Here is a 25,031-nt window from a genome sequence, read left to right as displayed (position 1 = left end):
GTTTGTAAAGTTACAGACTTTTTAGCTGTGCACAAAATTATCATTATGCATCATAATGAAGCAGCTTTCTATAAAACTTTGGTGGAGATTTCTGTCAGTAGTTTTATTTACCTTGCTTACCTATATTACATTAAAGGAGAAAGTTTATATTTTTGCTGTTGTGCAACAATATGGTTAACACCATCTTTATTTCTTTCCTTTGCAGTCTGTAACATGAGCAAGAGAGATTCTCTCAGTCATTCTTTAGAAAAATCAGGATTAGAACCTTCTTCCTTTTTACCCTGTCTTTCATAGGAGAAAACATTGGCTTTCCATACCTGATGATGCCTGGAAATCCTCCCCTCTCGTTGTCTTTTAATTTTCCAAAAGAATGAACAGAGAAGGGGGCTTGGTGAGGATATTCACTCAAAGGCCCAGTCCTCTGTTCTTAATGCTACCTTGCTAACCTGGGAAATGGCAAATAGTATGAAAGAAAGATGTATGTATATATATATATATATATATATATATATATATATATATATATATATATATTTTATTTTATTATTTTGCTTTGTCGCTGTCTCCCGCGTTTGTGAGGTAGCGCAAGGAAACAGACGAAAGAAATGACCCAACCCACCCCCATACACATGTATACACATACACGTCCACACAGGCAAATATACATACCTATACATCTCAATGTACACATATGTATATACACACACAGACATATACATATATACACATGTACATAATTCATACTGTCTGCCTTTATTTATTCCCATCGCCACCTCGCCACACATGGAATAACAACCCCCTCCCCCCTCATGTGTGCGAGGTAGCGCTAGGAAAAGACAACAAAGGCCCCATTCGTTCACACTCAGTCTCTAGCTGTCATGTAATAACGCACCGAAACCAAAGCTCCCTTTCCACATCCAGGCCCCACAGAAATTTCCATGGTTTACCCCAGACGCTTCACATGCCCTGGTTCAATCCATTGACAGCACGTCAACCCCGGTATACCACATTGTTCCAATTCACTCTATTCCTTGCATGCCTTTCACCCTCCTGCATGTTGAGGCCCTGATCACTCAAAATCTTTTTCACTCCATCTTTCCACCTCCACCTCCACCTCTGACACATATATCCTCTCGGTCAATCTTTCCTCACTCATTCTGTCCATGTGACCAAACCATTTCAAAACACCCTCCTCTGCTCTCTCAACCACACTCTTTTTATTTCCACACATATCTCTTACCCTTACATTACTTACCGATCAAACCACCTCACACCACATATTGTCCTCAAACATCTCATTTCCGGCACATCCACCCTCCTGCACACAACTCTATCCATAGCCCACGCCTCGCTACCATACAACATTGTTGAACCACTATTCCTTCAAACATACCCATTTTTGCTTTCCAAGATAATGTTCTCGACTTCCAAACATTCTTCAAGGCTACCAGGATTTTCGCCCCCTTCCCCACCCTATGATTCACTTCCGCTACCGTGGTTCCATCCGCTGCCAGATCCACTCCTGGATATCTAAAACACTGTACTTCCTCCAGTTTTTCTCCATTCAAACCCACCTCCCAATTGACTTGACCCTCAACCCCACTAAAGCTAATAACCTTGCTCTTATTCATATCTACTATCAACTTTCTTCTTTCACACACTTTACCAAACTCAGTCACCAGCTTCTGCAGTTTCTCACATGAATCAGCCTCCAGCGCTGTATCATCAGCGAACAACAACTGACTCACTTCCTAAGCTCTCTCATCCACAACAGACTGCATACTTGCCCCTCTTTCCAAAACTCTTGATTTCACCTCCCTAACAACCCCATCCATAAACAAATTAAACAACCATGGAGACATCACACACCCCTGCCGCAAACCTACATTCACTGAGAACCAATTACTTTCCTCTCTTCCTACACGTACACATGCCTTACATCCTCGATAAAAACATTTCACTGCTTCAAACAACTTGCCTCCCACACCATATATTCTTAATACACTCCACAGAGCATCTCTATCAACTCTATCATATGCATTCTCCAGATCCATAAATGCTACATACAAATCCATTTGCTTTTCTAAGTATTTCTCACATACATTCTTCATAGCAAACAACCGATCCACACATCCTCTACCGCTTCTGAAACCACACTGCCCTTCCCCAGTCTGATGCTTTGTACATGCCTTCACCCTCTCAATCAATACCCTCCCATATAATTTCCCAGGAATACTCAACAAACTTATACCTCTGTAATTTGAGCACTCACTCTTATCCCCTTTGCCTTTGTACAATGGCACTATGCAAGCATTCCGCCTATCCTCAGGCACCTCACCATGGATCATACATACATTAAATAACCTCACCAACCAGTCAACAATACAATCACCCCCTCTTTTGATAAATTCCAGTGCAATACCATCCAAACCGGCTGCCTTGCCGGCTTTCATCTTCCGCAAAGCTTTTACTACCTCTTCTCTGTTTACCAAATCATTTTCCCTAACCCTCACACTTTGCACACCACCTCGACCAAGACACCCTATATCTGCCACTCTGTCATCAAACACATTCAACAAATCTTCAAAATACTCACTCCAGCTCCTTCTCACATCACCACTACTTGTTATCACCTCCCCATTAGCCCCCTTCACTGAAGCTCCCATTTGCTCCCTTGTCTTACACACTTTATTTACCTCCTTCCAAAACATCTTTTTATTCTCCCTAAAATTTAATGATACTCTCTCACCCCAACTCTCATTTGCCCTCTTTTTCACCTCTTGCACCTTTCTCTTGACCTCCTGCCTCTTTCTTGTATACATCTCCCAGTCATTTGTATTAATTCCCTGGAAAAATTGTCCAAATGCCTCTCTCTTCTCTTTCACTAATAATCTTACTTCTTCATCCCACCACTCACTACCCTTTCTAATCAACCCACCACCCACGCTTCTCATGCCACAAGCATCTTTTGTGCAAGCCATCGCTGCTTCCCTAAATACATCCTATTCCTCCCCCACTCCCCTTACCTTCTTTGTTCTCACCTTTTTCCATTCTGTACTCTGTCTCTCCTGGTACTTCCTCACACAAGTCTCCTTCCCAAGCTCACTTACTCGCACCACTCTCTTTGCCCCAACATTCTCTCTTCTTTTCTGAAAACCCCTACAAATCTTTACCTTCGCCTCCACAAGATAATGATCAGACATCCCTCCAGTTGCACCTCTCAGCACATTAATATCAAAAAGTCTCTCTTTCGCTTGCCCATCAGTTAACACGTAATCCAATAATGCTCTCTGGCCATCTCTCCTACTACATACGTATACCCATGTATACCTTGCTTTTTAAACCAGGTTTTCCCAATCACCAGTTCCCTTTGAGCACATAAATCTACAAGCTCTTCACCATTTCCATTTACAACACTGAACACCCCATATATACCAATTATTCCCTCAACTGCCACATTACTCACCTTTGCATTCAAATTACCCATCACTATAACCCGGTCTTGTGCATCAAAACCACTAACACTTATTCAGCTGCTCCCAAAACACTTGCCTCTCATGATCTTTCTTGTCATGCCCAGGTGCATGTGCACCAATAATAACCCATCTCTCTCCATCCATTTTCAGTTTTACCCATATCAATCTAGAATTTACTTTCTTACACTCTATCACATACTCCCACTACTCCTGTTTCAGGAGTAGTGCTACTCCTTCCCTTGCTCTTGTCGTCTCACTAACCCCTGACTTTACTCCCAAGACATTCCCAAACCACTCTTCCCCTTTACCCTTGAGCTTCGTTTCACTCAGAGCCAAAACATCCAGGTTCCTTTCCTCAAACATACTACGTATCTCTCCTTTTTTCTCATCTTGGTTACATCCACACACATTTAGACATCCAAATCTGAGCCTTTGAGGAGGATGAGCACTCCCCGCGTGACTCCTTCTTCTGTTTCCCCTTTTAGAAAGTTAAAATACAAGGATGGGAGGGTTTTCAGCCCCTCCCCCTCCTCCCATCCCCTTTAGTCGCGTTCTATGACAAGTGAGGAATGCATGGGAAGTATTCTTTCTCCCCTATCCCCAGGGATATATATATATATATATATATATATATATATATATATATATATATATTTTTTTTTTTTTTTTTTTGCCGCTGTCTCCCGCGTTTGCGAGGTAGCGCAAGGAAACAGACGAAAGAAATGGCCCAACCCACCCCCATACACATGTATATACATACGTCCACACACGCAAATATACATACCTACATAGCTTTCCATGGTTTACCCCAGACACTTCACATGCCCTGATTCAATCCACTGACAGCACGTCAACCCCGGTATACCACATCGATCCAATTCACTCTATTCCTTGCCCTCCTTTCACCCTCCTGCATGTTCAGGCCCCGATCACACAAAATCTTTTTCACTCCATCTTTCCACCTCCAATTTGGTCTCCCACTTTTCCTCATTCCCTCCACCTCCGACACATATATCCTCTTGGTCAATCTTTCCTCACTCATTCTCTCCATGTGCCCAAACCATTTCAAAACACCCTCTTCTGCTCTCTCAACCATGCTCTTTTTATTTCCACACGTCTCTCTTACCCTTACGTTACTTACTCGATCAAACCACCTCACACCACACATTGTCCTCAAACATCTCACTTCCAGCACATCCATCCTCCTGCGCACAACTCTGTCCATAGCCTACGCCTCACAACCATAAAATATTGTTGGAACCACTATTCCTTCAAACATACCCATTTTTGCTTTCCGAGATAATGTTCTCGACTTCCACACATTCTTCAAGGCTCCCAGGATTTTCGCCCCCTCCCCCACCCTGTGATCCACTTCCGCTTCCATGGTTCCATCCGCTGCCAGATCCACTCCCAGATATCTAAAACACTTTACTTCCTCCAGTTTTTCTCCATTCAAACTTACCTCCCAATTGACTTGACCCTCAACCCTACTGTACCTAATAACCTTGATCTTATTCACATTTACTCTTAACTTTCTTCTTTCACACACTTTACCAAACTCAGTCACCAGCTTCTGCAGTTTCTCACATGAATCAGCCACCAGCGCTGTATCATCAGCGAACAACAACTGACTCACTTCCCAAGCAAAATAGATAAATAAATGATAATTTTTTTTTTATTTTGCTTTGCCGCTGTCTCCCACGTTTGCGAGGTAGCGCAAGGAAACAGACGAAAGAAATAGCCCAACCCACCCCCATACACATGATACACATGTATATACATACACATCCACACACGCAAATATACATACCCATACATCTCAATGTCCACATATATATACACACACAGACACATACATATATACACATGCACACAATTCACACTGTCTGCCTTTATTCATTCCCATCGCCACCTCGCCACACATGGAATAACATCCCCCTCCCCCCTCATGTGTGCGAGGTAACGCTAGGAAAAGACAACAAAGGCCCCATTCGTTGATAGAGATGCTTTGTGGAAGGTTTTAAGAGTCCATGGCGTGGGAGGTAAGTTGCAAGAAGCAGTGAAAAGTTTTTATCAAGGATATAAGGCATGTGTACGAGAAGGAAGAGAGGAGAGTGATTGGTTCCCAGTGAATGTTGGTTTGTGGCAGGGGTGTTTGATGTCCCTATTGTTGTTTAATTTGTTTATGGATGTGTTGGTTAGGGAGGTGAATGTATGAGTTTTGGAGAGAGGGGCAAGAATGCAGTCTGTTGGGGATGAGAGGGCCTGGGAAGTGAGTCAGTTGTTGTTTGCCAGTTATGCAGCTCTAGTGGCTAATTCATGTGAGAAACTGAAGAAGTTGGTGACTAAGTTTGGAAAAGTGTGTGAAAGGAGAGAGGTGAGAGTAAATGTGAACAAGAGCATGGTTATTAGGTTCAGTAGGGTTGAGGAACAAGTTAATTGGGATGTAAGTTTGAATGGAGAAAAATTGGAGGAAGTCGAGTGTTTTAAATATCTGGGAGTGGACTTAGCATCGAATGGAACCATGGAAGCGGAAGTGAGCCACAGGGTAGGGGAGGGGGCAAAGATGTTGGGAGCGATGAAGAATGTGTGGAAGGAGAGAACGTTATTGTAGAGAGCAAAAATGGGTATGTTTGAAGGAATAGTAGTTTCAAGAGAATACGGGGTTGCAAGACATGGGTTATAGATAGGATTGTATGAAGGAGGGTGGATGTGTTGGAGATGAGATGTATGAGGACATGTGGTGTGATGTGGTTTGATTGAGTAAGTAATGAAAGGGTAAGAGAGATGTGAGGGAATAAAAAGTGTGGTTATGAGAGCAGAAGAGGGTGTGTTAAGTGGCTTGCACATATGGAGAGAATGAGTGAGGAAAGGTTGACAAAGAGGATATATGTGTCAGAGGTGGAGGGAACAAGGAGAAGCAGGAGATCAAATTGGAGATGGAGGGATGGAGTGAAAGAGATTTTGAGCGATCGGGGCTTGAACATACTGGAGGGTGAGAGACGTGCAAGGAATAGAGTGAATTAGAATGATGTGGTATACTGGGGTCGACATGCTGTCACTGGACTGAACTAGGGCATTTGAAATGTCTGGGATAAACCATGGAATGGTCTGTGGGGCTTGGATGTGGATAGAGAGCTGTCATTTTGGTGCACTACACATTACAGCTAGAGACTGAGTGTGAATGAATGTGGCTTCTTTTTTATCTGTTCCATGGCACTGCCTCACTGAAGCAAGTTGTAGTGATGCTGTTGGGTGGGGTTGTCCCAGGAATGGATCAAGGCAAGCAAGTACGAGTATGTATAATCCTGAGTCCACATGGAAATGAAACATGATAATTTCCCAAGTGCACTTTCGTGTAATGATCACACCATCAGGGGAGGTAGAAGAAAGAAATATAACAGTCAGTTGATATACAACAAAGAGATGTAGCTAGGACACCATTTGGTAGACAGGTGACTTGTTTACGAAATGGTGTCCTAGCTACAACTTCGTTGTATATCAACTGACTGTTATATTTCTTTCTTGTATCTCCCCTGATGATGTGATTATGACATGAAAGTGCACTTGGGTACCTGTCATGTTTCATTTCCCTGTGGACTCAGACGATTATATTTGATCATGCGCTAAATTGTAATCCTTTCTAATATATGTTGATATGTATATGTATATGTATGGGAATTTATGTATTTACGTGTGTATATGTGTGGATGGGCCATTCTTTGTCTTTATCCTGGTGCTACTTTGCTGATGTGGGGAACGGCGATCAAGGGTAATAGAATGAATAATATATACAGATGCTGTCTGACGTACGTCCGAGTTCCATTCTTACCGACCAGTTGGATATCGAAATGAATTCGTCTACCCATACAGCATTCTTTTATCCTGCTCACTTTCTATCATGATTATCTCATTTATTTTATTAACCAGCTTTATCACATGATTCAGTAGTTTCTTTTTACCTTTTATTTAAGATTCTTTAGCTCACATTGATTCATCCAAACTTTCAGTCAATTTATGGCAGCTCCTTCGTCAGCACTTGCTGCTTTACCTGTGACTCGAACACTGTGCAAATTTTATCTTCTTTTAAGTCTTTTGAACCTACTGTGACTTGCTGTGAAGTTCTTGATGTAATCCTCTGCAGCTCTTTCCTTCAGAGTCTCAAAAAGACTTCTAGCCTTTGCTTGATTGTTAGTAAAATTAGTGGTTAATGATTTTGAATTTGATCTTCCAACCACAGCATCAACAACTTTTCCATTTCGTGGTTGGGTCCTTGTTGTTGCTTTGTTATTATTGTAGATGTCATACTTACCGAACCTTTTACTGCTTCATGTATTTTTTCTTTGTCCTTAGAATTGTGGAGACTGTCGAGTGGGACAACTGTAGATCACGTGCAATCACGTTAACTTTTTCCTCCACATTGGGTGATTACCTTTATTTTCAATTCCAAATCGAGCATCTTCCTTGGCTTCTTGCCAGATCTATCAACATGTGATGGGTTTTTTCTCATGCCCATTTTCTTTTGGGCTTTATACAAAAATGGTTTAATCCAGCATGAAAATTTGTGAGATTCACATGAATAATGCAGGCTTACTGAATGGCAATTGAGTGCGAGAACTTAGAGAGATGCTGTGATGTACACAGTGCCAGGATCGTCTGACATTCACTATCATACTCACAGAGTAGTTAGCTTTGGTGGATGTATGACCAAGCGTTATTCTTGTCTTTACTTACATTCTTTTGAATTATATGTTTTTTGATGGTCATATGTAAGGATGGTTATAATTGCATAGGTCATAAGTTGAGGAGCATCCATTTATTGATATGTACATACATGCACATACCCATATACACACATATATGTTTCTCTTTCAATCTTGATTGCTGTGTCTTGTTTTAGCAAGATAGTGCTAATTACAGACATAGAACAGCCACATCTGCTCACATATATTTTCGAGCTGTCATGTATAATGCACTGAAACCACAACTCCCTGTTCACATCCAGGCTACACAGAACTTTCCATTATTTACTCAGGATGTTTCACATCCTCTGGTTTAGTCCATTGACAACACATTGACCCTAGTACACCACATTGCTCCAATTCACTCTGTCCCATGCCTGCCTTTCACCCTCCTGTATATTCGGCCCTGATAGCTCAGGATCTTTTCCACTCCATCATTCCATATCCAATTTGGCCCAACCTTTCTCAGTGTTCGTTCCATTTCTGACACATATCCTGTTTGTCAACCTTTCCTTACTCATTCTCTCTATACGTCCAAACCATTTCAGCACACTCTCTTATGCTTTCTCAGCCAATTCTTTTATTATGACGCATCTCTTTTACCCTTTCATTACTTACTTGATCAAACCACCTCATACCATATATTGTCCTCAGACATTTCTTTCCAACTCATACACTCTCCTTCGCACAATGCTATCTATAGCCCATGCCTTGCATCCATATGACACTCTCCTTTGCACAATGCTATCTATAGCCCATGCCTTGCATCCATATGATATTGTTGTGACTACTATTGCTTCATGCATAACCATTTTTGCTCTCCTAGAGAAAGTTCTCTCTTTCCACACATTCTTAGCACTACCAGAGCTTTCGCCACTTCCTCACTGTATGACTCACTTCCGCTTCCCTGGTTCTGTTATTTGTCGTGTCCCCTCCCAGATGTTAAAAATGCTTCACTTCCTCCAAGCTTTCTTCATGTAGACTTAAACCCCAACTAACTTGTCCCTCAACTCTGGTGAACCTAGTGATTTTTATTGAGCTGTCATTTTTTTATGTCCTGATTCATAGAGTAAGTTGATATAGATAAGCAAGGTGTCAGAATGATGAATTGCAATTGGTAAAACTGAACCATGAAACTGGGTCAGCCTTACTGAACTGGAAAGGTAATGAGCCACCTTTGATTCATGTTTAAGGTTAATTGAGCAATGAATAGGGCAGGCCCATTACTTTGTCATAATGTTATTATGCCTTTTACCATAATATTAAACTCACATTGCTTGTTTGAAATGTTATTCTCATGAGGATAGTCTGAAGTTGTTGTGAAAAATTGATATGAAGAGATGAGCAAAGCACTAAAAATATAATTTTTTCCCAGTCCTTGTGTGAACTTGTTGGAGAGATCAGCAACATGGTGATAAGTGACGAAGTTGGTGGATGGGTATGGGGAGCAGTGGAAGAATGGGGCGAGTGTGGCCGGGCTGCGAGAGAAGGCAGGCTGCAAGAGGCAACCCTTTATTGCAGTCGATCCTTTATTCAGGCTGATGCTGCCTTCTTTCATCCTTCTATGTTAGCACTGCTGTACTTTCCTGACAACCAAAAGTGAGTTGATTGTGCATTTATTGAATTATCCAAATATGCATGTACTGTGAACCCTTTCTAGTTTGACATGATAAAGGGGAAGGGATGTGTGTTGACTTAGCTTGAAAGGCTAAATGAGGCCTTTTTTGGGGAAAAACTAGCAGATAAAACACCTTGTGGCAGCCGTGCATGTTAAAACCTGTTTGTATGATACATGGATGAAGTTCTGTGTGCTGTAAGAGGTAACTAATTGGGACAGGAATCAGGGCCTAGAAGCCTTCCTCTCCTTTTATGAAGACCCAAGCAAGGATGGTTACCAGAACACGCAGGCTGATATGTCTTTGCACATGGATGTAACCAGGACGGGAAGAAGGGATGATTAATGTTATGTTTGAGGAGAGGAACCTGACTGTTTTTAGTGTGAATTAAAGAAATCTCAAGGGGAAGGGGGAAAAGTGGTTTTAGAGTGTCCAAGAGGTAAAGTCTGGGGTTAGTGTGAGGACAGAAGCAAAGAAGGTGGGTGACATGAAGGAGGAGCTGTGGGATGTGTTAAAGTGTGTAAGGAATAGAGTTCAACACTGATTTATTTGAGAATGAAATTAGAATGCAAGAGTTAAGTGATTGTGAGCATAAATGCATGTAGTACCTAGAGGATTAAAGAAGAGACAGAAGGCTAATGGGAGATAAGTTAGTGCTTGGGCAATTTTGATGCAAGGGGTGGAGTCTTCTTGATGTGTGATTTGGCAGTTTAGGATATGAATAGGGTGTGTGGGATTCCCAGGGTGAGGAAATGGGAACAAGCTTGTCAGAATGTGTGTTGAAAAATGATTGGTTTTTAGGTATACCTGGTATACAAAAAAAAGGTAAATACATAATATGTATGGGTGGATGGGGTTGGGAATCAGTGGGCATTATTGTTTACGTACTAATGGACAAATGTGGAAAGGAAAGGTTGTTAGAGGCAGATAGGCTGTGGAGGGGACAGCAGGTAAGATGTCTTGTCATTTTCTGGTGAATGTAACAGTGCAAGTTTGTAGTGTTGTAAAAGAGTGAAAATGACACAGATGGTGAGAGTGAGTGAGCTTGGGAAAGACACGCTGGTGTATAGATACCAAGAGATTGAGTGAAGAATGGCATAAAGTGAGAGTAAATAAAGCAGGAGAGGAAAGTATTTATGGAAGCTGTGCTTGTGTGTGTATGTGAAGTGTGGTGTGCAGAAAGTAGTATGTGGGCGTATGAGAAAGGATAGTGAGTAGTGGGATGAGGTTGTTGACTTGTTACTAAAAGAAAAGAGCATTGCATGAAGGGTATCTACAAGGAAAGAGATTGGGTGACCGAGAAGTATTGAAGAAAGAGCAGCAGGAGGTCACAATGAAGGTGCAGAAACTGAAAGGCTGGGTTAAGAGAGTATTAATAGTGTGAGGAGGCCTAAATGAAACAGAGACTTTTCCAAATAGGGCTCAGTTTTGTCTAAAGATATTTTATATTAATGCTCAGAGTATACTAAGTAAAGTCTCAGAGTTGGTGACAACAGCACTAGAAGGGAAATATGATATGATTGCTGTTCCAAATCATGGTTAGATATCAACAATAGAGATATCCTCACTGAATACTCAATTCCAGGTTACATTCTGTTTGATAGGTGGTGGTGTCCTGGGATAGGGGAAACAAAATAGATGGTGATGTCCTACTCTCAGTCAAATCTCATTTAAATCCTATAGAAAAAGCTGCTGTAACTGCTGAGCATATCAGCTTCATTTGTGTAGAAATTATAGATAAACTACATGAAAAATAACAGATTAGTTTATAGGCCCCCCACACAGACACCAGAGGTAGAAGAAAGATTTGATGATCAGATAGCAGAGATTTTACTATACCGGTACCTAAATGGGTTGAATCCCTTTCCATTAATTACGGGCTTGGACTCTACTTGAATTTGCTTGATAGTGCCTTAATCCAATTAGCTGAGAAGCCTTTTGCAACAAGAATTTGTTAGTTTTTCCTACAAATGAAGATCTCATTAATAATGTTGAAGTTGTTGAAAGGTTTGGTACAAGTGACAAACAAGTTTCTCTCGAGGTCACTTTCAACACTGCATGTAATAACAAAATGATAGTTGCATAAAAATTCCCAATTTTAAATCTGCAGATTTTAATGATTGCATTGCTCTTGACAGGCAAATCTGGGATGATATGATTAATGAAAATGACATGAACATAGCTTGGAAAAGCTGCAGAGGCAACTTAAGTAGCATTTTGTAGCAGATGGTCTATTTCTAAAACAAAACCAAGGTGGTGGAACGGTGAAATATAAAAGTGCCTGTTGTCTAATGAATTAGCTCATAAGAATCTCAGAGAATCCAATAACCAGCATGATAGGATAAGGTATGTAAATTTGCATAGAGAAAGGAAGAGAGTTATACGACAGAGTATACATCAGTATGAAGCATATATTGCTGAAAATAGCAAACAAAACCGCAAGGAGTTTTACAGGAATGTTTAGAAGCAAGAGTGTCATTACCCAGTGGATAGGTCCATTAAGTAGAGAAAGTGACTTGGTTGAAGACAACAAGTCTATGGCAAAATTAGTAAATGCCTTTATTCATCTGTATTTATAATCAAAGATACAACCCCTGTCCCAAATCCCTTTTCATTGATAAGAGAGGGGAATTTCTTCAACAAATTGACATGAAGGGTGAAGATTTACTTTCAGCTATAAACAGAATGAAAATAAATAAAATAGACTGCCTTTAGAAGTTTTATTCAAGAACAACAAAAGAGGCAAAAAAGGAGAGTTGAGCCCTTAACTGCCCTTCTCAGTAAGACACTTACCACCGGAAAAGTTCCGGATGAATGGAAGTTTGCCAACATAACATTGATATTCAAAAAAGGTAACTAGTCACTTCCCGGAAATTTTTGTCCTGTTAGCTTAACATCTGTAGTTGGAAAATTTATGGAAACCATCATTCAAGATAGAATTGTTAACCATTTAGAAGACCATCACTTAATAAATGATTTTCAGCATAGTTTTTGATAAAGTTAATTCATATATGACAAATTTGCTTGATTTCATTTATGATATAATCAATGTGTATGTAGAAAGTAAAGCAGTTGATGTTGTCAATCTAGATTTTCAAAAAGCTTTCGATAAGGTTCCCATCAAATATTATTAGCAAAGTGAAGTCACATGGCATTGATGGGGTATATTTATGTGAACTGGGAATTTTTTTTAACATGCCATGAACAAAGAGTAGTGATTAATGGTCAAGCCTCAGAATGGTTAGATGCAGCATGTGGAGTGCTACAAGGATTAGTCTTGGGAAAGGTTCTCTTTCTCATATATTATGATATTGTAATGGGCTGCATTGCAAGATATCAAAATTTGCTGTTGATGCAAAGCTGAGAAATGAATTTACAAATGTACTTGAACTTCTACAGCTTCAAACTGACATAAACAATCTGATGATTGGGCTCACAAGTGGCAAATGGGCATAAACAAACTGATGACTGGGCTCATAAGTGGCAAATGAATTTTAACGTTGGTAAGAGCAAAGTTTTATGTATTGGTGGTAAAATCGAAAAGGCAAGCTACAGTATGAATTATGGTGAACTGCAAAAGGTAAAAAAGGAAAAAGACCTGGTTTAATACTCTCTGGTGACCTAAAACCAATTAAGTGGTGCACAAAAGCAGTGAAAAGAGTGAACAAAATTCTTGGTTTCATAGGTAAGAGTCTTTAATTTGAGTCCAGGGAATCATCCTGACTCTTTTGTAATTCATTGGTTTGCCTACATCTTGCCTACATGTGGCATTTATGGATCTGGAGAAAGCATATGATAGGGTTGACAGAGGTGCCTTGTGGAAGGTGCTACAAATTGATTGTGGCAGGAAATTTAGTAGATGCTGTGAAGAGGTTTCATTGGGAGATTAAGGCATATGAATGAATAGAATTAAAGGAGGAGGAGTGTATCTAGGTGAAAGCGGGCCTGTGTTAAGGGTGTGTGATGTCACCATGGGTATATAATGTTTATGGATGACGTGAGGGAGATGAATGTGAGGGTTTTGGAGAGAGGGGCTGATCCAAAGTATGAAAGTATGTGATGTGACAAGTTGTGGTGAGGTTTTTTTTCTTATTTTTCCGCTTGGATAAGCAGAATTGAAGGACAAGGAGAAATGCATTGTTGAGTAGTCATTGTATGAGTGTATTTAGTTATTTGTGGAAGAGAGGAAATTGTTGATAAAAAGGAGAAAAAGTGTAATGGACAGGACAGAACCTTGAGGGATATTGCTGTTGATGGAGAAGGGGATGGGGAGAGGCTGATTCATCAACAACCATGGAGATAGATCAGCTGGAGAGGAAGCTATATGTGAGGGAGGGAAGCCAAAAGTTGGGGAGCTTAGAGGTGAGACCTCGATACCATCAAAAGCTTTGGATATGCCAAGGCAACTACACAGGATTCCCAAAAAACTTTCAGGGATGATGACCAAACATTAGTAGGATAGGGAAGAATATCACTCATGGATCTTGCTGTACAGAAGCCATACTGATGATGAGAGAGAAGACTGAGATTCAAAATTTCTGAGGATATGGGAGTTGAGGAGGGATTCATAGATTGTACCATGTAACATATGAGTGTATCCCTTATTTGAATACGAGTGCTGAAAGGTGCTTAAACGCAATACATGTGGATGAATTTGGCTAGGTTTCAAAATTTGTGATGGCAGCTAGACTGGAATGAGTTAACAACATTGATCACAGAGGTTAGGTCAGAAAATGTATTTCAAGGTAAATAAGTTATTGAATTTTTTAATCAGTTAGGACATATGTATTAGAATAAATAAAACTTACGTTATCATCACTTACATTCTTCTGTACATGACCCTTCTCAAACACTAAGGGTAAACTCTGTATTTCTCCCCTGCACCTCACAGTATATTGTCTCTGTGAATTGTATGTACATGTTTCATTTTGGCCTCTAGTGTGAAGATCAATTCATTTTGCTCAGTATCTTTCTTTCTTCATTTTTTTTCTTAATCGATGAGTGGTAAGTGTGACATGCATCTCTTTGCACAGGTATGCCATCTATGTTCCTCTGTTCCTGCCTGTGAGCATCCCTGTCATCTTATCCTTAAAGATGGTTTTAAGTCTCTTTTGGAGACCTGCAGTGGACAAGGAAAAGAAAGAGTAGGTCATAATATATGTATACTTTGTTTAGGGGTACATTAAAAAAAATTGAAAACTTGTGAGTGGTTGGATTTTAATTTTGATTGTTTTATTATCAATCATTATTGCCTACTCCATCAACAATTTTAGTATAGATAATTTAGGCTGTAGAGCTTGAAATTGAAGTTTTAATCATTGAGTGATCAGATCTATTGCCTAGAACATTTTGTACATTTCAGAATTTTTTTGAAATTTTAAGTGGAATTGATATTGGCTTAAGTATTCCCATTGGATTTTTTTATGATTATTACAGCGCTACACACAAGTTTATGGACATATAATGCCAAATGTCTTTTGTGTCATAATAGGAGCTCAATGAACTCGGGTTGCAGAAATGAAAGTAATCTTGACTATCAGTAGGATCGCTGACAGTTGGATCTACAACAAAATATGTTTGAATTGTGTCACATGGAAAAAGTCTCACTGGGTAGTTTCCTTTTAGTACTGTGATATCAAGAGCTTTGTAACTTAATGTTTGTGAAAGTATGTTGCAGCATTAGAGAAAGTAGAAATGACATGTTAAAGAAGCTTTGAAAGTAGCACATGAGTAGGGTTACCTGGAGAGTATGAACTTTGTGAGAAGATATTTTGGGAAGTGATGTTTAAGTGTATGGTAGCAAGTGGTGGAATGAGCAAGTAAATTGGTCAAGAAACAGAAAAGAGAGCTATACCCTTAATCAGTGCTTTTTTGGCGTTTTGCTTATATATTCATGAAGAAATAAATTAGTAATGTGAACACGAGGAAAATATAATTTAAAAACCACATGCGAATGGCAGGCACTCACGTTTTGATTGATTGTTTGCTGGGGAGTATGATTTCCATCAAGGCAGCCAGTCTGGTACATGTGAATTTTGATGGTTGTATTCATATATTGTAATATGTTTAACCTTCCCAAACCCTTCTGCAACTACTGTGTGAGGGGAAAGCCTCACATTTTTTGGGAAATAGAGGACTAGGAAGAGCATCAGTTTGGAGGATATATGTGTCAGAGTTGGAGGGAACAAGGAGAAGCAGGAGACCAAATTGGAGGTGGAAGGATGGAGTGTAAAAGATGTTGATGATCATGGCCTGAACATACAGGAGGGTGAGAGGCGTGCAAGGAATAGAATGATTTGGAATGATGTGGTATACTGGGATTGATGTGCTGTCAATGGACTGAACCAGGAAATGTGAAGCATCTGGGGTAAACCATGGAAGGGTCTGTGGGGCCTGGATGTAGATATGGAGCTGTGGATTTGGTGCATTACACAAATATATATATTTTTATGTATATATATATTTTTATTTTTTTTTTATTATACTTTGTCGCTGTCTCCTGCGTTTGCGAGGTAGCGCAAGGAAACAGACGAAAGAAATGGCCCAACCCCCCCCCATACACATGTATATACATACGTCCACACACGCAAATATACATACCTACACAGCTTTCCATGGTTTACCCCAGACGCTTCACATGCCTTGATTCAATCCACTGACAGCACGTCAACCCCGGTATACCACATCGCTTCAATTTACTCTATTCCTTGCCCTCCTTTCACCCTCCTGCATGTTCAGGCCCTGATCACACAAAATCTTTTTCACTCCATCTTTCCACCTCCAATTTGGTCTCCCTCTTCTCCTCGTTCCCTCTACCTCCGACACATATATCCTCTTGGTCAATCTTTCCTCACTCATTCTCTCCATGTGACCAAACCATTTCAAAACACCCTCTTCTGCTCTCTCAACCACGCTCTTTTTATTTCCACACATCTCTCTTACCCTTACGTTACTTACTCGATCAAACCACCTCACACCACACATTGTCCTCAAACATCTCATTTCCAGCACATCCATCCTCCTGCGCACAACTCTATCCATAGTCCACGCCTCGCAACCATACAACATTGTTGGAACCACTATTCCTTCAAACATACCCATTTTTGCTTTCCGAGATAATGTTCTCGACTTCCACACATTCTTCAAGGCTCCCAGAATTTTCGCCCCCTCCCCCACCCTATGATCCACTTCCGCTTCCATGTTTCCATCTGCTGCCAGATCCACTCCCAGATATCTAAAACACTTCACTTCCTCCAGTTTTTCTCCATTCAAACTCACCTCCCAATTGACTTGACCCTCAACCCTACTGTACCTAATAACCTTGCTCTTATTCACATTTACTCTTAACTTTCTTCTTTCACACACTTTACCAAACTCAGTCACCAGCTTCTGCAGTTTCTCACATGAATCAGCCACCAGCGCTGTATCATCAGCGAACAACAACTGACTCACTTCCCAAGCTCTCTCATCCCCAACAGACTTCATCCTTGCCCCTCTTTCCAAAACTCTTGCATTCACCTCCCTAACAACCCCATCCATAAACAAATTAAACAACCATGGAGACATCACACACCCCTGCCGCAAACCTACATTCACTGAGAACCAATCACTTTCCTCTCTTCCTACACGTACACATGCCTTACATCCTCGATAAAAACTTTTCACTGCTTCTAACAACTTGCCTCCCACACCACATATTCTTAATACCTTCCACAGAGCATCTCTATCAACTCTATCATATGCCTTCTCCAGATCCATAAATGCTACATACAAATCCATTTGCTTTTCCAAGTATTTCTCACATACATTCTTCAAAGCAAACACCTGATCCACACATCCTCTACCACACTGCTCTTCCCCAATCTGATGCTCTGTACATGCCTTCACCCTCTCAATCAATACCCGCCCATACAATTTGCCAGGAATACTCAACAAACTTATACCTCTGTAATTTGAGCACTCACTCTTATCCCCTTTGCCTTTGTACAATGGCACTATGCACGCATTCTGCCAATCCTCAGGCACCTCACCATGAGTCATACATACATTAAATAACCTTACCAACCAGTCAAGGTTGGAAAGAGGGGCAAGTATGAAGTCTGTTGGGGATGAGAGAGCTTGGGAAGTGAGTCAATTGTTGTTCGCTGATGATACAGCGCTGGTGGCTGATTCATGTGAGAAACTGCAGAAGCTGGTGACTGAGTTTGGTAAAGTGTGTGGAAGAAGAAAGTTGAGAGTAAATGTGAATAAGAGCAAGGTTATTAGGTACAGTAGGGGTGAGGGTCAAGTCAATTGGGAGGTGAGTTTGAATGGAGAAAAACTGGAGGAAGTGAAGTGTTTTAGATATCTGGGAGTGGATCTGTCAGCGGATGGAACCATGGAAGCGGAAGTGGATCATAGGGTGGGGGAGGGGGCGAAAATTTTGGGAGCCTTGAAAAATGTGTGGAAGTCGAGAACATTATCTCGGAAAGCAAAAATGGGTATGTTTGAGGGAATAGTGGTTCCAACAATGCTGTATGGTTGCGAGGCGTGGGCTATGGATAGAGATGTGCGCAGGAGGATGGATGTGCTGGAAATGAGATGTTTGAGGACAATGTGTGGTGTGAGGTGGTTTGATCGAGTAAGTAACGTAAGGGTAAGAGAGATGTGTGGAAATAAAAAGAGCGTGGTTGAGAGAGCAGAAGAGGGTGTTTTGAAATGGTTTGGGCACATGGAGAGAATGAGTGAGGAGAGATTGACCAAGAGGATATATGTGTCGGAGGTGGAGGGAACGAGGAGAAGAGGGAGACCAAATTGGAGGTGGAAAGATGGAGTGAAAAAGATTTTGTGTGATCGGGGCCTGAACATGCAGGAGGGTGAAAGGAGGGCAAGAAATAGAGTGAATTGGAGTCATGTGGTATACAGGGGTTGACGTGCTGTCAGTGGATTGAAGCAAGGCATGTGAAGCGTCTGGGGTAAACCATGGAAAGCTGTGTAGGTATGTATATTTGCGTGTGTGGACGTGTGTATGTACATGTGTATGGGGGGGGGGGGGTTGGGCCATTTCTTTCGTCTGTTTCCTTGCGCTACCTCGCAAACGCGGGAGACAGCGACAAAGTATAAAAAAAAAAAAAAAAAAAAAAAAAATATATATATATATATATATATATATATATATATGGAGGGATGTCTGATCATTATCTTGTGGAGGCTAAAGTGAAGATTTGTATGGGTTTTCAGAAAAGAAGAGTGAATGTTGGGGTGAAGAGGGTGGTGAGAGTAAGTGAGCTTGGGAAGGAGACTTGTGTGAGGAAGTACCAGGAGAGACTGAGTACAGAATGGAAAAAAAAGGTGAGAACAATGGAAGTAAGGGGAATGAGGTAGGAATGGGATGTATTTAGGGAATCAGTGATGGACTGCGCAAAAGATGCTTATGGCATGAGAAGCGTGGGAGGTGGGTTGATTAGAAAGGGCAGTGAGTGGTGGGATGAAGAAGTAAGATTATTAGTGAAAGAGAAGAGAGAGGCATTTGGACGATTTTTACAGGGAAAAAATGAAATTGAGTGGGAGATGTATAAAAGAAAGAGACAGGAGGTCAAGAGAAAGGTGCAAGAGGTGAAAAAGAGGGCAAATGAGAGTTGGGGTGAGAGAGTATCATTAAATTTTAGGGAGAATAAAAAAATGTTCTGGAAGGAGGTAAATAAAGTGCGTAGGAAAAGGGAGCAAATGGGAACTTCAGTGAAGGGCGCTAATGGGGAGGTGATAACAAGTAGTGGTGATGTGAGAAGGAGATGGAGTGAATATTTTGAAGGTTTGTTGAATGTGTTTGATGATAGAGTGGCAGCTATAGGGTGTTTTGGTCGAGGTGGTGTGCAAAGTGAGAGGGTTAGGGAAAATGATTTGGTAAACAGAGAAGAGGTAGTAAAAGCTTTGCGGAAGATGAAAGCCAGCAAGGCAGCAGGTTTGGATGGTATTGCAGTGGAATTTATTAAGAAAAAAAAAAGGGGGTGACTGTGTTGTTGACTGGTTGGTGAGGTTATTTAATGTATGTATGACTCATGGTGAGGTGCCTGAGGATTGGCGGAATGCGTGCATAGTGCCATTGTACAAAGGCAAAAGGGATAAAAGTGAGTGCTCAAATTACAGAGGTATAAGTTTGTTGAGTATTCCTGGTAAATTATATGGGAGGGTATTGATTGAGAGGGTGAAGGCATGTACAGAGCATCAGATTGGGGAAGAGCAGTGTGGTTTCAGAAGTGGGAGAGGATGTGTGGATCAGGTGTTTGCTTTGAAGAATGTATGTGAGAAATACTAAGAAAAGCAAATGGATTTGTATGTAGCATTTATGGATCTGGAGAAGGCATATGATAGAGTTGATAGAGATGCTCTGTAGAAGGTATTAAGAATATGTGGTGTGGGAGGCAAGTTGTTAGAAGCAGTGAAAAGTTTTTATCGAGGATGTAAGGCATGTGTAGGTGTAGGAAGAGAGGAAAGTGATTGGTTCTCAGTGAATGTAGGTTTGCGGCAGGGGTGTGTGATGTCTCCATGGTTGTTTAATTTGTTTATGGATGGGGTTGTTAGGGAGGTGAATGCAAGAGTTTTGGAAAGAGGGGCAAGGATGAAGTCTGTTGGGGATGAGAGAGCTTGGGAAGTGAGTCAGTTGTTGTTCGCTGATGATACAGCGCTGGTGGCTGATTCATGTGAGAAACTGCAGAAGCTGGTGACTGAGTTTGGTAAAGTGTGTGAAAGAAGAAAGTTAAGAATAAATGTGAATAAGAGCAAGGTTATTAGGTACAGTAGGGTTGAGGGTCAAGTCAATTGGGAGGTAAGTTTGAATGGAGAAAAACTGGAGGAAGTAAAGTGTTTTAGATATCTGGGAGTGGATCTGGCAGCCGATGGAACTATGGAAGCGGAAGTGAATCATAGGGTGGGGGAGGGGGCGAAAATCCTGGGAGCCTTGAAGAATGTGTGGAAGTCGAGAACATTATCTCGGAAAGCAAAAATGGGTATGTTTGAAGGAATAGTGGTTCCAACAATGTTGTATGGTTGCGAGGCGTGGGCTATGGATAGAGTTGTGCGCAGGAGGGTGGATGTGCTGGAAATGAGATGTTTGAGGACAGTGTGTGGTGTGAGGTGGTTTGATCGAGTAAGTAATGTAAGGGTAAGAGAGATGTGTGGAAATAAAAAGAGCGTGGTTGAGAGAGCAGAAGAGGGTGTTTTGAAATGGTTTGGGCACATGGAGAGAATGAGTGAGGAAAGATTGACCAAGAGGATATATGTGTTGGAGGTGGAGGGAACGAGGAGAAGTGGGAGACCAAATTGGAGGTGGAAAGATGGAGTGAAAAAGATTTTGAGTGATCGGGGCCTGAACATGCAGGAGGGTGAAAAGTGGGCAAGGAATAGAGTGAATTGGATCGATTTGGTATACCGGGGTTGACGTGCTGTCAGTGGATTGAATCAGGGCATGTGAAGCGTCTGGGGTAAACCATGGAAAGTAGTGTGGGGCCTGGATGTGGAAAGGGAGCTGTGGTTTCGGGCATTATTGCTTGACGGCTAGAGACTGAGTGTGAATGAATGTGGCCTTTGTTGTGTTTTCGTAGTGCTACCTCGCACACATTAGTGGGAAGGGGGTTATTATTCCATGTGTGGCGAGGTGGCGATGGGAATGAATAAGGGCAGACAGTATGAATTATGTACATGTGTATATATGTATATGTATGTGTGTGTATATATATGTATACATGGAGATGTATAGGTATGTATATTTGCGTGTGTGGACATGTATGTATATACATGTGTATGTGGGTGGGTTGGGCCATTCTTTCGTCTGTTTCCTTGTGCTACCTCGCTAACGCGGGAGACAGCGACAAAGCAAAATAAATAAATAATAAAATAAATAATATATATACGAGTGGATGGGCCATTCTTTGTCTGTTTCCTGGTGCTACCTCGTAGATGTGAGAAAAAGCGGTTAAGTACAATAATGATAATAATGATAATAATTGTAATAATAATTATGGCGAATGTATGAAAAAATAATGATAACTGGATATGGCACCGGATGGAACCGTGGAAGCGGAAGTGAGTCACAGGGTGGGGGAGGGGGCGAAAGTTCTGGGAGCGTTGAAAAATGTGTGGAAGGTGAGAACATTATCTCGGAAAGCAAAAATGGGTATGTTTGAAGGAATAGCGGTTCCAACAATGTTATATGGTTGCAAGGCGTGGGCTATAGATAGGATTGTGTGGAGAAGAGTGGATGTGTTGGAAATAAGATGTTTGAGGATTATGTGATGTGAGGTGGTTTGTTTGATCGAGTAAGTAATGAAAGGGTAAGAGAGATGTGTGGTAATAAAAAGAGTGTGGTTTAGAGAGCAGAAGAGGGTGTATCGAAATGGTTTGGTCACATGGAGAGAATGATTGTGGAAAGATTGACAAAGAGGATATATGTCAAAGGTGGAGAGAATGAGAAGTGGGAGACCAAATTGGAGGTGAAAGGATGGAGTGAAAAAGATTTTGAGCGATTGGGGCCTGAACATGCAGTAGGGTGAAAAGCGTGCAAGGAATAGAGTGAATTGGAACAATGTAGTATACTGGGGTCGACGTGCTGTTAATGGATTGAACCAGGGCATGTGAAGCTTCTGGGGTAAATCACGGAAAGTTTTGTGGGGCCTGGATGTGGAAAGGGAGCTGTGGTTTCGGTGCATTATACATGACATCCAGAGACTGAGTGTCATTGAATGTGGCCTTTGTTGTCTTTTCCTAGAGCTACCTCGTGCTTGTGTGGGGTAGGGGGTTGTCATTTGCTTTGTCGCTGTCTCCTGCGTTAGGGAGGTAGCACATGGAAACAGATGAAAGAATGGCCCAACCCGCCCACATACACATGTATATACATACACGTCCACACACGCAAATATACATACCTATACATCTCAACGTATACATATCTATACACACAGACATATACATATATACACATGTACATTATTCATACTGTCTGCCTTTATTCATTCCCATCGCCACCCCGCCACACATGAAATAACAACCCCCTCCCCCTCATGTGTGAGAGGCAGTGCTAGGAAAAGACAACAAAGGCCACTTTCGTTCACACTCAGTCTCTAGCTGTCATGTAATAATGCACCGAAACCACAGCTCCCTTTCCACATCCAAGCCCCACAGAACTTTCCATGGTGCTTTCCCCAGATGCTTCACATGCCCTGGTTCAATCCATTGACAGCACGTCGACCCCGGTATACTACATCGTTCTAATTCACTCTATTCCTTGCACGCCTTTCACCCTCCTGTATGTTCAGGCCCCGATCGCTGAAAATCTTTTTTACTCCATCCTTCCACCTCCAATTTGGTCTCCCGCTTCTTCTTCTTCCCTTCACCTTCGACATATATATCCTCTTTGTCAATCTTTCCTCACTCATTCTCTCCATGTGACCAAACCATTTTGACACATCCTCTTCTGCCCTCTCAACCATAATCTTTTTATTTCCACACTCTCTTACCCTTTCAATACTTACTCGATCAAACCACCTCACACCACATGCTGTCCTCAAACATTTCATTTCCGACACATCCACCCTCCTCTGCACAACCCTATCTATAGCCCCTGCCTTGCAAATGTATAACATTGTTGGAACCACTATCCCTTCAAACATACCCGTTTTTGCTCTCTGAGATACATAAACTCACTACTGGGTAATTACCATGCTGGCTCATCTTCATTTACACCCTTCAAGCCATTAACATGTGATCTTTGTTGTGCATTTGATTATACAACTCTAAATACCCTTATAATTTTACACTATGCTGTGACATATGTTGGGCCGTCAAAGCACTTTCCTCAGCTGCTTTATTGATTGAACCCCGGATTATTTGGAGTCATATAGTGGCCAGTAGGAAGAAGGGACTTTAGTGTGCCATCCAGACGTCAATTACATTTTATCATGATCATGGGCCACCCCATTAGAATAGTCAAGTCATTGTAAATATTAAAGACAGATGTCTAGAAAATGCTCAGTAAATGTATGGAACTGTCAAAATTACATAGAAATAGAAAACAAAACAGAAGACTATATAATGGAAGAAAACAGAAAAAGGATGCTGAAAAACCACTTCACTTCGAAAAACAGTTCTGATTGACCAACATAATAACCATGGAACCATGGAAGCAGAAGTGAATCATAGGGTGGGGGAGGGGGCGAAAATCCTGGGAGCCTTGAAGAATGTGTGGAAGTTGAGGACATTATCTCCGAAAGCAAAAATGGGTATGTTTGAAGGAATAGTGGTTCCAACAATGTTGTATGGTTGCGAGGTGTGGGCTATGGATAGAGTTGTGTGCAGGAGGGTGGATGTGCTGGAAATGAGATGTTTGAGGACAATATGTGGTGTGAGGTGGTTTGATTGAGTAAGTAATGTAAGGGTAAGAGAGATGTGTGGAAATAAAAAGAGTGTGGTTGAGAGAGCAGAAGAGGGTGTTTTGAAATGGTTTGGGCACATGGAGAGAATGAGTGAGGAAAGATTGACCAAGAGGATATATGTGTCGGAGGTGGAGGGAACGAGAAGTGGGAGACCAAATTGGAGGTGGAAAGATGAAGTGAAAAAGATTTTGAGTGATCGGGGCCTGAACATGCAGGAGTCACCGTGAAAGGAGGGCAAGGAATAGAGTGAATTAGATCAATGTGGTATACTGGGGTAGACGTGCTGTCAATGGTGAATCAGGGCATGTGAAGCGTCTGGGGTAAACCATGGAAAGTTCTGTGGGGCTTGGATGTGGAAAGGGAGCTGTAGTTTCGGGCATTATTACATGACAGCTAGAGACTGAGTGTGAACAAATGTGGCCTTTGTTGTCTTTTCCTTGCACTACCTCGCACATATGAGGGGGAAGGGGGATGTTATTCCATGTGTGGCGAGGTGGCGATGGGAATGAATAAAGGCAGTGTGAATTGTGTGCATGTGTATATATGTATGTGTCTGTGTGTGTATATATATTTGTACATTGAGATGTATGGGTATGTATATTTGCGTGTGTGGACGTGTATGTATATACATGTGTATGGGGGTGGGTTGGGCCATTTCTTTCATCTGTTTCCTTGTGCTACCTCGCAGACGCGGGAGACAGCGACAAAGCAAAATACTAACACTTCAGTGTGATTTGGACCCTTCAGGTACTTTGACACGGGTAGAGCCCCAAAGGTATTAAATGAGCAAGG

General features: G+C 41.4%; 1 protein-coding gene across 1 annotated transcript in view; it reads left to right on the top strand.

The window, feature by feature from the left end:
• Positions 1-15,055, top strand: part of PIG-S (phosphatidylinositol glycan anchor biosynthesis class S) — a 57,206-nt gene extending 42,151 nt beyond the window's left edge. The window contains exons 10-11 of the mRNA XM_071662636.1: positions 9,594-9,817; positions 14,868-15,055. Of these exons, the coding sequence (XP_071518737.1) occupies positions 9,594-9,817; positions 14,868-14,982 (339 nt within the window). The 3' untranslated portion in view covers positions 14,983-15,055. The remainder of the gene's footprint in view (positions 1-9,593; positions 9,818-14,867) is intronic.
• Positions 15,056-25,031: the final 9,976 nt, after the last annotated feature.

Source organism: Panulirus ornatus, chromosome 6, assembly GCF_036320965.1.
Source record: "Panulirus ornatus isolate Po-2019 chromosome 6, ASM3632096v1, whole genome shotgun sequence".
NCBI classification, from domain to species: domain Eukaryota; kingdom Metazoa; phylum Arthropoda; class Malacostraca; order Decapoda; family Palinuridae; genus Panulirus; species Panulirus ornatus.
This window is presented reverse-complemented; position numbering and strand designations above follow the sequence as displayed.